Consider the following 15,495-nt stretch of genomic DNA (forward strand, 5'->3'; position numbering starts at 1 on the left):
TCAAGTCTAAAAACTGGGTGATCAAAAATATCTTATTTTTTTCCAAGGTGAAATTAAAGGCTTTGTACCTGCTAGGACCCAAGTTCATGGCTCAGTGTTTCTCCTGCGACAGTTGATGATGTAGCTTAATGGCGTAATCAACTCTTACAAGGGAAACCACAGAACCTTGAGCTCAGGTTTTGGCAGGTAAGTAAAGGAAAATGATCTTCAAAGAGGTGGTTCTGAAAGTATTTTGTTTGTGTTTTGAGCCAGATAGCAAAACCACAACACAATCTGCCCCTCTCTGCATGCACAGTTAACATGCACAACAGCCGCGACTGTACTCAGTACTTGCTGTCTGCAGGATACCCGACCCATGCAGTTACCATGCACAGCCTCTGCTTTTGCATGCACAGTTGTCTGCTGCCTTTGGCGTTCCTTTGGAAGATCTTTTAAATAGAATACAAGAAGGCAAACCCAGTTTCCTTTTCAATCCAATACAACAGCAAAACAACACAGAATAGCGCAACAACATAGAATTACTGTAAAAATAGAGTGACAGGGACCTTTGGGGGTTATCTGGTCCAAAGTCACCTTGAAAGCAGGGGTAACTTCAAAGTTGGATCAAGCCTTAATAGTTGTCTATATAAAACCTACTGTTAAGGTTTAAGCACCCAAACTAAAAATTTTAGTGGAAGAGCTGCAGCTTAGTTGTCTGAACACAAGACTGGTACCTAGAAAACAAATTCTTAATTTTGCTTGCTTCTGTATAGGATCTTGGGCTGAGTAACCGCCATGCAAGATGGGGGCAGTCCTAACACACCTGCTAAGTCAGTCCATCTCCTTAGGGGAGTTTGAAGAGTGTCACATACAGGAATCAAATAAATGAGGCTGTCATTACCAGTGAAGTAAGAGCTTGGGGTCCAAGACACAGTAATCTGATCCTGAGGCTTGCTCAAAACCAGCTACTGCATGCCCAAATGCGTGCCCCTGAAAACCATTCCTCATCCGTACCCTGTCTGTAAAGCTGGTTGTCTTAATTTCAGAAGGAGTTGCTCTGATCAGAATGGAAAGGTTTGTATCAAAGTAATCATCTTTGTTCTAAAGGAATCCATCAAACAGTTTCTACCTCTGCTAGATTCAGCAACACTGGAAATCAGTGGAAGGGCTGTGGGCTGCAATATCCAACAGATAGCAGGCAGGCAGGGTCCTCCTCTCGGATGTTTGTTCTCCTGGCTACAAGGGTAGGTCCATCAGTACAGCACCAGCGATGCCAAACCCGCCATGAGGCTTTTAAGAGCACTGTCAGTAGTTAGTACAGCCTTGCATTGGAAAACATATTTGGAAGAAGATGTGCTTTACAAGTTTAACAGTCCTTTTGGACAAGCATTACCCTTATGGGGGACTGGGAGAGAATCTAGCCTAACGCACAAAGGGACAGAATGAGCAAACATTTAAAGCACTTGTTTTGTTTTTTTTAATGAAATAGGGTGCTGGAAAGTGAAGAAGGAAGGAAAGGATACTTAGTCTATCCCACCAGCAAGAATCACAGTTCCAGTCAAAAGGGGAGGAAGGCATCACTGAAAGGAAACGGGAGGAGGATTGACTACATGCTCTATACAGAAGAAGGTCTCTACCTGGAATGGAAAGTGGTGAGTTTCAGAGCTGACAGAAAGAGCCATAATTCACACAACAAGCTTCTCTGGATGGCTCTGCAGCCTGTTCTGCTTGGGGTCAAATTCATACTCCAATGAGAACCTGCTTCTTTGCTATTTTCTACTTCTGCATGTGAGTACCAAGTTCACAAACCTGTTACGTAAACAAATTTAAGGTGAGTTTAGGGATTCTGGTAGCAACACTGGCAGATAAGCTGCTCTAAGTACACAACTACATTGTATCAAGTGAGCCTTAAGGTTGCTCCATCCAGCTTTCAAAAGCTGGGAAATGGGCAGCATTTCCAAAGAACTGTAATTTGGTCCTATGAAATGTTGCCAGAACAATGAGTGGAATTCAGAGACGCGAGGAGCAGAGTTCCTGGTCGCCTTAAATTCCCACAAAGCTTAATACCTCAATCTAATCAAGACAGGCTTCCTTTTTAGCTGCATGCCATATCTAGGGCGGTACAGCCAGCCCCTCCTCCCAGGCTGCCTACTGCAGTGCTACAGATAAGTCTGTCTGGAACAACACAGATGTTACTGCAAACTGGAAGAAAAGGTACAACAGATTTCATCCACACTAGTTCAACCATGTACTGTATAAATGCTTCCCCTCATCAATTGGCATGCCCTCTACGGCAGATAGTTCACCATTAGCCCAGCCAAGCTGGTCCCATACATCTACTAATACAGTAGGTAGTTCAAAGTAAACTAAAAAGAGGCATAGAAGCTGATTACTGGTGTGTGGTATAACACATCCATTTCCCAATTCCTTCTTTCTTACTTCTGTTTTCCTTCTGCAGGAAGTGGAAGAGTTCAGCTTTATTACCCAGTTGGCAGGCTTGACAGACCACCTACCAGTAGCAATGCGTCTCATGGTGTCTACAGGAGAAGATGACCCTTAAAACTGACCAGCTTTGAGAGATTAGAAGAGGAAAACGTTAATGATATTAAGAAAATATCAGAGGATAAGAACGAACTATTCTGGTGCCACGTTAGGAAAGATGACCAGACCTGACCCGGGCTAATCCCAGAGCGTACCAACAATGGCGGATATACAAAGGGAAGAAACAGAAGGGGTTGTAGCCAAAAGCCACTGTCACGAGTTGCTCAGGCAACAGGGCAGGCCTGTACTACAATGCTTTCACTGTGGACTGAACGGAACCAAGATGGAAGTCCTAATTCCTTCTGAACCAGTGCCATTCTTACTAAAACATGTTTTTATACTAATATATAGCACAATTTAGTTTGTAATTAGTCTGTGAGTTAGTGCTGCTCAATGGTTTTTTGCATCATTTCTTTGTATAACTAAGAAGCTAAAGCTTTTTTCATTTTTTAGCCTGTTAAAAGTTGTAGTAGCGTGCTTGCATCAGTAGCATGCGCCCGCACTGCATGCCACTCTGAGATAAAATAGTCAGTAAGATACCATGGGGAATATCAGAATGGAAGTGAGTTCAAAAATCAGATACCAGCCAAAGCAAGGCATTCTGGGACTGGGAAACCCTTCTGTCATTACAGATAGACCTTAAAACAAACAAAAACTATTCAATTTGCAGACCAATATCTTCCTGTCCGATTTAAGGATACTTAAAAGATTTGGAATTAAGACTTTAAGAACACAGTCCTACTCTTAATCCAACTGTGTTCCCACTGAAATTATGAAGTGTTTTGTCTGAATAATGACTCCAGAATCAGGCCTTTAGCTTTCTAAGGGCAGCTTATTCCCTTAAGAAGAAACAGAGTTCCCCTGTAATGTCTTTTCTTTTTTTCCCCATACACAGGGCAGTTCTGAATTATGGTATGGGACGATATGTATGTTACAGTAGAGTGACTAGATTCCTGTAGTACCATTGGTAACACCAGAGCCAACATTCTGCCTTAGCTAGAGAGAGTAAGTGGGAAATAGCTTGTAAAATGCATGCTAGATATAGACTTAAAGTAAATGTAAGTGACATTTTGGGAGAAGTGTAGAACAGGCAGGATAACCTAACAATTTTCCAAAGGAATCAGTATAATTAAAGGGAAAGTGTAACATGGCTAGCTACTAGAGAATAGACCTGTGACTCTATGTCTGTGAGACAATTCTCCATTTGTTTTACACTCACAGACTGTAACAGGGGTCTTGCCATCCAACGCATACATTCTTTCCACTGCAGCTCTAAATGTGGGACTCCCCTCTGCCGTCTTACCCTTGTAACCTGACCTACCCAGCCTCTGTAACCTTAACAAAAATAATGAAAAGCTGAGAATCAGGTCCCTAACGAGACTTGGCATTTTTTTTTAGGGATTTAAATTCAGAAGGGTTTGTGGTGTTGGGAGAACAATGAGACCCCTTGTGTTTTAACCAATGCTTAGTTTCTTCTGCCTACTTCCTGTTCAATTTTAATGTTATTTCCTCTTACATTACAAATTCCCTGTGTTGAGAAGAGTTAATCTAATACCTATACTTACTCCATTAAGTAAACTGTTTTAGTTACGCTGGCCACAAACTCCTGAAGATGCTCTTGGCTTGGTTTAGTTTACATCTGCTAGGAATCAGCTTGAGCTAAATCAGAGTAGATTTAAATTAGAAACCCCAGTCTGCACAGCCTCTGGTACTGGCTTAATTACCTATAGTAAACAGAACTTTTACTTGGATCAGCCCAATTTTGCAAGTAGAGAGACTCATAAAAGTACTGGACTAACAATATTGGGTAGTTCCAAGTAGGTAGTAGGCCACTTCTCATGCTCTCCCACTGCACCTGGTCTTGACACGTTTTATGCCTCGTTTTTCAGTCCTGGTGTCCCTTCAGCAGAGACTGCCTCTTAAAAGTGTACTGTGCCAAACCATGGGCTAGTCTGCAAGTGTCACCCATGGGGACTCAACAATGGAACCAGACTCAATTCCCCTTTTTGATAAAATTAGGAATTCAAGTTTACAGCATCAGAGACTTTAGTGTACTATCCCAGTGCACCACCAGTTTCCCACTTTGTATGTTTCTTTTTATACAGAGGGTGCACATATGTGCAATGTGTTTTTCTGGTTTCTTATCTCTCCACCCAATTCAGAAAGACTTGTACCTGAAATAATGCTTTTAATCCTATTTTCTACCTTGCTTGTATTTTATTAACCTTTTTAAAAAAAAAAACAAACAGTATCACAGTAGCAATTTGTGTGCTGCCCAGCAGCTATTTCTCAGTAGTAAGATTAAATATAGGGTACAGTATTTTTAATAGCTTTCCTAACAATGTAAATTACAATTTGATATCAACTTCACTAAGTATCAGTTGCAGGAGCTGAATTTGACACTGTGTGGGATATAATCATAAAACTACTGCCAAACGATGTTACATTTACAGTAAAACTAACATGGTCTAAATTACTTTTAAATTCGTTCTATGGCTTTGTGCTGACTAAAAACCAGGCACTTTTGGCAACTTTTAGAGATACGTTGAGAAATATTTTTTCAAATTTAAAGTAAACGGTTTTAGATTTTGATGTTCTTAGTTTCTCAGTGATCAAGAAATGGATAGTTGTAAAATGTTCTCTTTAAACAATACACATACATTTAGTCAGTCTAGGTAGTTCTTACTAATTTACTGTCTTAAGGATCTAACTTTGCAAGAGAGTACAGCATTGTGGCACCACTGTACAGATGCTCGTTGCTTTTTTGCATTGATCCTGTGCCTTCTGATGCCTTGGTACGCCTGCAGGAGTCAGAGAGCGTATGTACCGGTAAACCGCATCCAACAGGCTTTCCTTTCCAGACGAGTAACCATCCTGGAGAAAAATGAGCTTTGTCTACACCACTGCTACCACAGTTCTATGTACTATCTCGCAGAGATACTGGCAGGATATCAATCATTACAAGCCTTAGACAGATACTATGTAATAGAGTACTTGCATTTACAAAAAAAAAAAAAAAAAAAACAAAAACACACAACAAACAAAAAAAGGGAGGGGGGCAGAACATGCCCAGGAAATCAAACCCTGGCTCGCATTTTCAGATGTCAATCCCACTTTGCTTAAGGATAGCATGACTGAATTTATTAGTAGGATGTTATTTATAAGAATTTTGAGTTAAGCTTACTCTGCTACGCTTACCCCACTTTGTACAGGAATTTCAGGTATCTTCAAGAAGTGGGTGATAATGCTATTCTTGATTTAAAAAGTGCCACTCAACAGGGATACTGTAGATGAAGCATCATCTGTTTTTATAAAAGCTAGATAACATCTTCTATTTCGCATGTTCAATTTGCATTTTACAACAGCACTTCTAGAACAAGTGAAGAAAAGACACAAATGAGGACACCAAAAACTAAGAACTTACAGAAGTTTCAAGGATGTCAGGTCCTTACAAATTTGGTACCTTTAGATCACTTCAAAAACACAGCCTACAGAAAAACTGTAAGTAGCCTCTCGGGCACATTCAGATCCAGTTAATCTGTGCACTGTTTGTCTGAGGGTCTCTGGGATATGTGATCCACCTGCTGCGCACCACAGCTCAGCCACTGAGGACCAGGGTAGCAACACCTCACGTGCAGCTTAGTGCTATGAGCAAAAGTGCTTACTATAACTAATTCAAGTGGTAGCCAGCTAGTTTTATTCCATCACAAACTGGATGCTTAATAGAAGCTGTCTAAAGCAACCAAACAAACTGTACCACACACTGGCTCCAAGAGAAGCCTGCAGCCTGCTGAGGTGTGGCCCGCTGTAGAGGAACCCTTGAGAAAGCTGTCTGGTACAATGAGTTTACCTATCCTTCACTCGTACTGTGACGAGGTTTTGTCCCAGAAGCGCTCTCAGCTAGTCTAACTAGACTCTTGGTCCTACTTGTTGGGTAAGACAGCAAGATTAAAACAACTTACAATTCCAATAAAGATGATTTCTTTTTTTAAAATGGCCTTTGTTTGGTGGTCCAGATTAAGCAGATCTGACTGTCCCTAGTTTGGTCTCTGAGCTACCCTGGGCTCACACAGCAGCACGTCGGTGTCAGCACATATCATCAGCTCGGAAATGAAGCATTTTTACCTCCTCCTGGCACTATAGGATGAGAACAGAAATACCATTCAAGCACTTTGAAAAACTCCCAATTTTATCATCTGTTAAAATGAGGGTTAAATTGTTACTGAAGGTCTCATTTTTCCATGCCATCTTGTTTTAAATATAATCTTGATGCTTTTAAAGACTTGTATTATTGCTGAGGTTTAGAAATCCTATAAGAATAACCTTTTTTATTTCAATGATTTTTCGGTATTGTATCCTTCTGGAACCTAATGTTTTTATATGGTAAGCACACACCTTCTGACATTTTGTTATAAATGTATTAAAAAAATAAAAGTTTAAATATTTTCATTGGTTTCTTTGCCTGCAAGAAAACCACAATCTCAGACCTGATTAAAACAAGGTATTTTGAACAATAGGGAGGGGTTTTTGTCTTTTATTGGTGCTGAAAGGAATAACTGGTTGATGCAAACAAGATAATAAAATTTCAAGGCTCAAATGATTCTGTGCAGTCCACTTTTTCTGGTTCTGTGATGTGGAGTCTGATGGCACTAACAGAAATCTGACTCTAAGATGCAGTCCAGTGGGTGGGTTAAGTATGGTCTCACTGTGCTACACCTGTTCTAGTGAATCTGCTGAAAATAAAGGGTAAAAGAAATGAGTGCTTTTAACTCACCCTCTCCCTTGCCTCTGCTACTCAGACATCCCCTGCACAGACACAGCCCGCTCAGTTTTCAGGGTGTGCAACCTTCACGCGAGCATTCACAGTGCCTGCTGCAGGCTGCAAACCTGAGCCCCGCATCTCGCGCCAAGTCCACGCTTTAAGTACGAGGATATCCATTCCACATTGCATTTAATGTAAGACCACTTCACAAGAACAATTTCTTATTATGCAGTTGTACATCTTGATATCCCAACAATTATCTAGTCCCTGAACTAATGGAGAGCAGGTTTTTCTTTATACTGTCCAGTCAAAGGTAATTAAAAAACAAAACACCACCCCCACATACCTACGCCCTTAAGAAATCCAGTGATTTAACAAAACAACGTGAAGGGAAAATAATCCATTTTACTGGTTCAGTCTTTCTGAACAGTCTTCAAAGTCCTTTATAAAAGCCAGTAGGGCACCCCACCTCGGAAGAATTTCTTTTTCCCCACAAGCAGAAAGGAGGAAATCAGTGGAATGTAAGCGATCAAGGAAAAGCACAGCGTGCATGTTTCTTGTCATTAGGTCAGGAAGGAACCACTCCATCTTGTGAGACAGGGCGTTAGAGATGGATCTCTGCAGCATTCTCCACTGCTGTACAGGTGATTTTTGTCTGCATTCTGATGCTACCACAGCACTGCACTTTCACAGACTTCCTTTTCCAGTGGTGGATTCCTTGTATGTGCCTCTCCTGCAATACCTGATCTATTTCACCATAGTTTGCATTATCAGGTGAGTGGCTCAGAAACGGCTATAGAACCACAATGTAAACCACAACCATTTCTTGGACAGTTTGCATCTTCCAGACATTTAACGAAGAAGAACAAGTACAGAAAAGTGTAACTTCTTTCCTGCTCCCTCTGCCCCAGGAGTTGCACTGTAGTTTATTATGAACTCGCGCCCACAGCTGCCTTCGTTCAGCACTGTAACTGTAACGCCATCTGCCTCTTTGGCTATTGTACAGGTTCTCTTGGCAAAGGACCTATTAAAATACAAACCTCCCTATCCCACTGAAATTCCTGCTCAAAATGCTGCTGAAACTTATTATTCTAGCCCTTTTCTTTGACTATAATACTTTAATATACCAGTTCTCTTTGTTGAAGCAGATTCAAGCTGCTTGTCTACATTTTCATGGCCTTTCCGAAGACATGCTCTCACCTTCTACCATTGTTTTTCACTAATCCAGGTTTCCCATCTACGACTCCTAAATCTGTAAGCCCTTCATATATTCTTCCATACTTTCCCTGAGATTTAGGGAAGGCTCCAAGCAGCCATTTGTGAAATCAGTGAACGGGGCTTGCTAGAGAAGACTGGCAGGAAAACAACAATCCTCTTTCTCATCTTTTACATAATGGCAGATTTAACAACTGTTCCTTACAACCATTAGATGTGAATGAGAAGAAGCGTGCATTAATCACAGCTAAGATTAGAAAAGGGGAGGAGAAAAAAAAAAAAGTCACAACAGTTACACATTGGGTCTGTATACCCAAAAAGATCATGGAATCTGTCAACGTTTGATCTGGGCCATATATTAATTCCCTGTCCCTCCTCTCCTGACCCCCCCAAAAAAACCCCTTTATAGGTCTGACGAACATTTTGTACTATTGCAAATCATATGAGCTGTGAAGGTTGTAGTCAGCCCTGCACACGCTGCAGTGCTCACCATTGCCTCTCACACCAATAGAGGCTTTTCCAACCTGTGAACCCAAACCATTGCCTTCACCGTTTGTTGCATCCTTTCACCCTCCTCCTGTATGACTCACAGACTCTTTAGGGAAGAAGACTGTGTCACTGTCCTGTCTTTTATACAGCACCCAGCACTACATTGTCAAGGAAAATGGTTCCTAGGCACCAAGAACCAACTAGACAGTAAACAGAAATCAAAAGAGATTAACTGTAGTAGACAAATGCTACAGCTTTCCTGTGTGCTTTAAAGGATGAGACAGTTGTATGTAGTCACATAAAATAAAGGGACACTTTCCTCATGTTCCCATTAACATGCTTTCCTGTCTGTAAATTGCATAATTCCTAGAAAACAGCACCTGCTCACCCTGTTCTGCTGGAAGTGTCCATAAGCTGATGCTTCACCTTCCCTCACGAGCATCTCATACTCGCCAACACACACCCACACAGTCTGCGCCACTGCCGAGCCCTTTCTTTCCCTTTTGTAAGTAAACCTTTGATGTCTCCAAAGCCAAACCTGGCAGAACAACTCCAAACTGTTTCAAGTGCCACAATACAGTTGGCAAGCCAGGTGTGTCAGAATATCCTTTATCTGTATAAACACTGCAACACAAGCCTAAAGCTTCTTAGATCAAGTAGTTTTCACTGCTATACTACATGTCACAACAGTTTTTTTGAAAAGCTCTGCTAAAGCTCTTCAAGTTGTGGCAGTGTGCGTCCAAAGCGGCCAGAAGCCTTAGAAGTCCCACTCCTATTTGGAAATGTTTGACTCTTCCAAATCCCAGCAACAAGATGCATCAAGCCTGATGAGCTCAATAGAGACCTTAATGTGATCCTAAATGCTGTACTATCATTAGTATACTGAATATTGGTATCTCTGACTGCTTTCCACCCTGCTAAAATGGGACTTGCCTCACAGATACACACATTAAACACTGTATTAGCTAGTGACTGATACAAATCCTTCTGACTTAACGATACAAAATGGACAACGATGGCTAAGACACTGCAGTGCTACACCAGAGAAACACAGCTGCTTGTAAAAAGGAGAGTAACATGTTTGTAAAGCAGGGGGACATACCCTACACATTTAACCTGTGAGCTGTGGTTCCACAAATGCCTAGCAGAAAGACTCACACAGAGTTCAGGATGCAACTAGGGTAAGAACTGCTCTATTCCGCAACAATACTTCTGTAATTTTAAGATTCTGGATGACGCAGTAAAAACAACCGAAAGGGTTTCCAATGCTGCCACAGCATTGCATGCTATAGCACCTGCACAGGCGGCCTCCAAACACTTCAGTACTTGAACAAGCAATGTGGAAGTTCAGAACCTGAAATCACACAATGGCAGTCAGATCCAAACAGATCCCACTGCAAAGAACGGAAAGAGATGAGCATGATAAGGGGAAGATGATGTCTTTCCAAATCAAATGTAATTAAGTACCTTTGTTCTCATTAAAGAGATTATGAACTTCTAAATTAGCAGAAGACTGTCAGGTTGAATGCCCTGGCCCTGCTGCAATTTGAGTAACATCCTCACTGCCTTTTTGGATCTGACTAGGGCTAATTGTTACCTTCTCTGTGTTTGGCTGCAACAGGTTCTTAAATACATTTCAAATACCAACCCAGAATTTTGAATACTCAGCAAAACCCAGCTAGATCTTTCTCTGAAATTAAAAACTTCTGAAGTTAACTGCCACATTGTCACCAACTTCAGCAAAGCCAACGCTGAATGTTTTATATTGCTTAGTAAGGACCTTCAGGATATCAAGGAACAAAAGGCAGTTGCAAGATCTGCAAGATATCAACTGAAAAAAAAATATGCCTTGGCCTAGCATGGTGCCAAGCACTATGCTAAATATATTTCTAATGAAAGGTGTATCACACAAGTCAAACTAATTCTCAGTACGCAGCCTGGTCCATTATCTCAGCTCCAAAATAAGACTGTTATGAAACAGGTATTTAAACTCTATTTTCTGTTACTCCTTGGTTACATATAATTTCTCTTTTCCCCATTTGCTGAGAAAGTTATTTATAGCCACAGCAAACTCAGACTTTTAACAAAACGTGTCTTGTATCCCACAAGAAGCACATAAGAAGGACTTCATGCTGTAGCTACTTCATTAATGGTGTTCTTGGAACTCTGTGGGGCATATGAACTGACAGTGCTCACCCTGGTGAGAACCCTCTTACCCACAGCTGACCCTGAGTGTCCTTCCACCTCACTGCAAAAACCTCAGCCTCACAGCTCCGCAGCTGGGTGTTCCAATGTTAGAGCAAATTAGAAGATGTAAACGTAGCATTTATTACACACCACCAGAAAGAAATGCTGAGTCTGTTTAAATGCTGGGCAGTGGCTCTGTACCCAGTATAAAAGGTCCTTGTCCAGGCCTGGTTTCCCAGGGGCTGACAATTAGAAGGAGGTTTCTGACCACAATACCAGACAAGTTCAAAAACAGCTTCCAAATGACCACAATGGAATGCAAAACAAACAAACAAACATTCCTCTCTGAAACCCCACTGCTTTTAAAACAGTTTGATGTACTTTTAAAGAGAGATTATATGCACAAGACCTACTACAAAAAAGGACTATACAGAGCAACCCAGAAGGTCCGACTCAGTCCTGTGTTTGATTTGAGGACAGGGGAAAAGTACAGAATTTCTTTTGCCTCTGGGTAATGATTATTTACAAGTACAAGCATAATTATCTGTTTTGGACCTTCAGTTTAGTCTTTTAAAAACAATTTATATTTTTATTCACATTCTAAATAGGGACAGAACTGGCACTTACTAGCAGAAACCCTTCAATTATGAACAGCTCCCTGTCAAGGCTCTATGCTAAAGACTGTGCTTAAAGCTCTCATCCAGCATGGGGAGGGCAGAGTGGAATAAAAAAAAAAAAAAGAAACGGAAGGAGGAGATACTCAATCTGCAGACATACTATAAAGACACAAGAGCATCTAAAAAGGGGAAAAAAAAAAAAAGCAACAAAAAAAAAGTTAAGAACCTTAAGAAAGAGTAAATGGCCCTTAGTTATTGGGGAAACATTCCACAGAATGCTAACTGCTGACTAGTTTTGTTTCTGAGAAGCATGGCTACATCTTGCCTTTACTTTCACAGATGCTTTTTTATTAAATATTATTTTAAATAGAATTATTTGATTAGCTGTTGCCCACCCAACCCAGGGAATGCAAATACAGACTGTCTCAAAAAGACAGACATAGCTCTCAGCTTTTAAGGGCAGGTGAAGAATGAAGCAGTGTATCTAGTTCCCAGCTAGAGGCAGAGACACAAGTGGAATATTCTCCCCGTTAGCAAAGGGATATGGGCAGCAGCATCCAAGAAAGCTGCAGGAAGCTGGCACTGAATATAAGGCATTGCATCGATCTGAACAGATGATCTCCTGTGAGAAAATACCTTTATTTATTCAGGCAGACTACACGGCTTAGCCGACTGGCACCGTGACAAATACAAAAATGGCAGCATTCTAAATGGGGACAAGTTCTGCCATCAAGGGAGGTTTCAAAGAAAGAGAATGGGCTAAACAGCACTTAAAAGGTCCACAGAGCATCCTTACCACAAAACTCCTGTTGATACCCGATGACTGCCACTATGGAACAAGGAACATACTGCCAACCGCATCTGTACATTAGCATATCTACAACAGGTAATTAGAGTTCAACCCTCCATAATGCAACCCTGACATTAACCTGATTTACAGAATCACAGAACGGTCAGGGTTGGAAGGGATGTCTGCAGATCATCTAGTCCAACCCCCCTGCCAGAGCAGGGTCATCTACAGCAGGTTGCACAGGATGGTGTCCAGGCGGGTTCTGAATGTCTCCAGAGTGGGAGACTCCACAACCTCTCTGAGCAGCCTGTTCCAGTGCTCCGCCACCCTCAGAGTAAAGAAGTTCCTCCTCATGTTAAGACGGAACTTCCTGCTTAGATGATCTGAGGTGTTGGTGTCCCTTTTGGAATGGAAATGCTACTTATACTTCTACCCTGCCTTCTCATTCATATAATCTATAAACATCAAATAAAAACCAGAGCCTGGCAGTGCAGGCATTGAGCTCAAATACAATAAGAGACTGGCCTTGAAAAGCTTCCTGTCCATGACAAGCACAAAAGAAAACCACACAGAAATTAAATGCTTTGTCAGTATATACGCATGAAATCTGTGGAGCTGAGCACCTTGCTACAACAGACATAAAGCCTATTTTTTATTGTCTCGCCTAGATTTTTCTCTGCCTTCTTCCATTTTTGGAGACTTTTTGATGTATATTGCAGGGTACATGCCAAGATAATGCAAGAAAAGGTGAAAACATAACGTTTAACATGGAAGTTGACCTTACAGTTCTGCTGTGCAACATAGAGGGAACTGCTAGGTTTTGTTGAGCACTAGTCAGCATTACGCAAAAAGACAAGGCCGGGGTTGTGGAAAAAGTAAAACCCTGAAATCTAAAAAAAAAAATAATGTATTTAACGCATGAAGGAAAAGAGATGCAACTTCCCTAACAGTTTCATGCAAAAGAGGAACACAATATACCAGCAGAGTTTTCAACTCAAGGTCAAAATATATTAACCCCAAGATCTTCATCCTTCGGCATGCTATGCCCAGAGGCTCAGGATTAGTGCACTCTAATGACACACAGGCTGCACAGATAACTTTGTAATCTTATCACACTTCCCCTATGCCTCCTCAGTGTCTTCAGATAGTTTTGGTTTTATGCTTCAGTTCCAGATGCATAAACTCTAGATGAAACATTTTTGTAGGCAGAAACACCTTTTGCTGAAGAGAAGCACAAGTGCCTGCCTAATTCTGGGAGACCTCCTGGCTTGCTTTTCTGTTAACCTCTGACACCTCTGCTTTGCTCTGAGGATACACTGCCTGGTCAACAGGGCACACTGGAAGACACAGACATTGATTTTAAGCAAGGTTGAGGCTTAATGAGGAGCAATGCCAGCAGGGTCACTTAAGGGATCATCACTTAAACTCTCCGAACAGAACAAAACTGCTAGATTTGGAGGCCAAAGATAGTTTTAATCCTCAAATGAGAACCCACTACCAGAGACACATAGTAGCAGAGACAGCTGTATATGTAGGCAGGTGAGGCTGATCAGTTTCACTTAACACAGGAGGTATGATAAAGCTGCTGCAATCGTTTGTTTTTAAAAAAGGGTCTGTGTCTGTGTGTTTTAAAACAAACCAGGGATAACTAGGCTTTAACATAAAGAACCCTTCCCTAGGTTTTCAGCCTTACATGTATAGATTACAACAGAATTAACACTAAGTTCAACCCAAAACAGGACTCTGAAACTAGTATTTTCCTTTTCGCTCCCATTGCCCTCTCCCTTCCCCCTAAGGCAAGGAAAGCTAATAAAGCTATTAAATGCTACCCATAACACAGAAAGGTACCTTAAAGTGGGGCAGAACCCACAAAACACCCTTACATACTGTTTGCCCTTTTGTCAGTCAGCAAGGCTTGAAAAATAGCTGTTTAAGCTTATTTTATTTGTAAACACATATCTAGAAAAAAAAAAGTTCTACAGCACATTAAACCTGAAAGCAAACAAATAAACTAAGCCCTTTGTTTTGTACCTCTACAGAAAGAAGGTAAGCATGTTCAAAACATTTTTTCCTCTTCAGAAGCTTTCCCCTAAATGAGCCATAGGACAGAGGCTCCACTCACAGGAAAGAGACTACAAGAAATATTATAGAGAACTCTTAAACAACATTAGCTGAGGAAATAAGAGACCCTACACACTACTGCCGTTTTAAAACACCAGGGGCGTGAACATTCTATACTAAAGCCACTGTCTTGGTCCTTAGCTTACTCGCTATTTGGTACAACGTCCCAGCATGCCAGGATACACACGTGGCAAAACAGCAAGCAAAATTATACGGTATGAGTATCCTTTCCGTACCAGCTCATTACCCACATGTGTGCCTGGCTTCCTCGGTCTGAAAGTCACACAGACATATTCAACACACGAGCTTGTGTTTCTTAAGCCCCATTATTACTTCCAAACCAAAGCAGGCCTCTAAGCCAGACTAAGTTTGTTTCCTCGTGCAAACTTGCAGACTGGAAGCAGGTGCTGACACAACTTATTTTATGTAGAAAACAACCAAAGCTCACAGGGAGCTGCAGACCCGCCGTGGCAGCAAGGTCAACCACAGCCCGGTGGGAGGGCCACCTCGGCGAGACGGGCGACAGCGGGCCCCACGACGGCAGCCCGCGCCGCGCTGACTGGAAACCGCCCGAGAGCTCGACGCCCAGGGCCGCCCGCCCCGCTCCCCCCCTCCCTCCCTCCATCCCCGCAGCGTAACGCCGCCCCGGCCCGGCTTACGGCGGCCTTCCCGTGGTGCAGAGACGAAGAGCCGCTCCCTCGCCACCACCTCCTCCGCGGCCGCGGAGGGGAGGGCGTGGGGGGGGGGAGTATAAGAACATGCCCGCCCCCTCCCCTCAGGCAGCAGGACGCCAA

General features: G+C 42.0%; 1 protein-coding gene across 1 annotated transcript in view; it reads left to right on the forward strand.

Moving 5' to 3' along the window:
• SMPD3 (sphingomyelin phosphodiesterase 3) overlaps positions 1–2,539 on the forward strand; it is a gene marked incomplete at both ends in the record, with an annotated part of 31,524 nt that extends 28,985 nt beyond the window's left edge. Inside the window, 2 exons of the mRNA XM_082489510.1 lie at positions 1,469–1,631; positions 2,438–2,539. Of these exons, the coding sequence (XP_082345636.1) occupies positions 1,469–1,631; positions 2,438–2,539 (265 nt within the window). The remainder of the gene's footprint in view (positions 1–1,468; positions 1,632–2,437) is intronic.
• Positions 2,540–15,495: the final 12,956 nt, after the last annotated feature.

This window comes from Vanellus vanellus (genome assembly GCF_965231255.1).
Source record: "Vanellus vanellus genome assembly, chromosome: 12".
Classification (NCBI taxonomy): Eukaryota; Metazoa; Chordata; class Aves; order Charadriiformes; family Charadriidae; genus Vanellus; species Vanellus vanellus.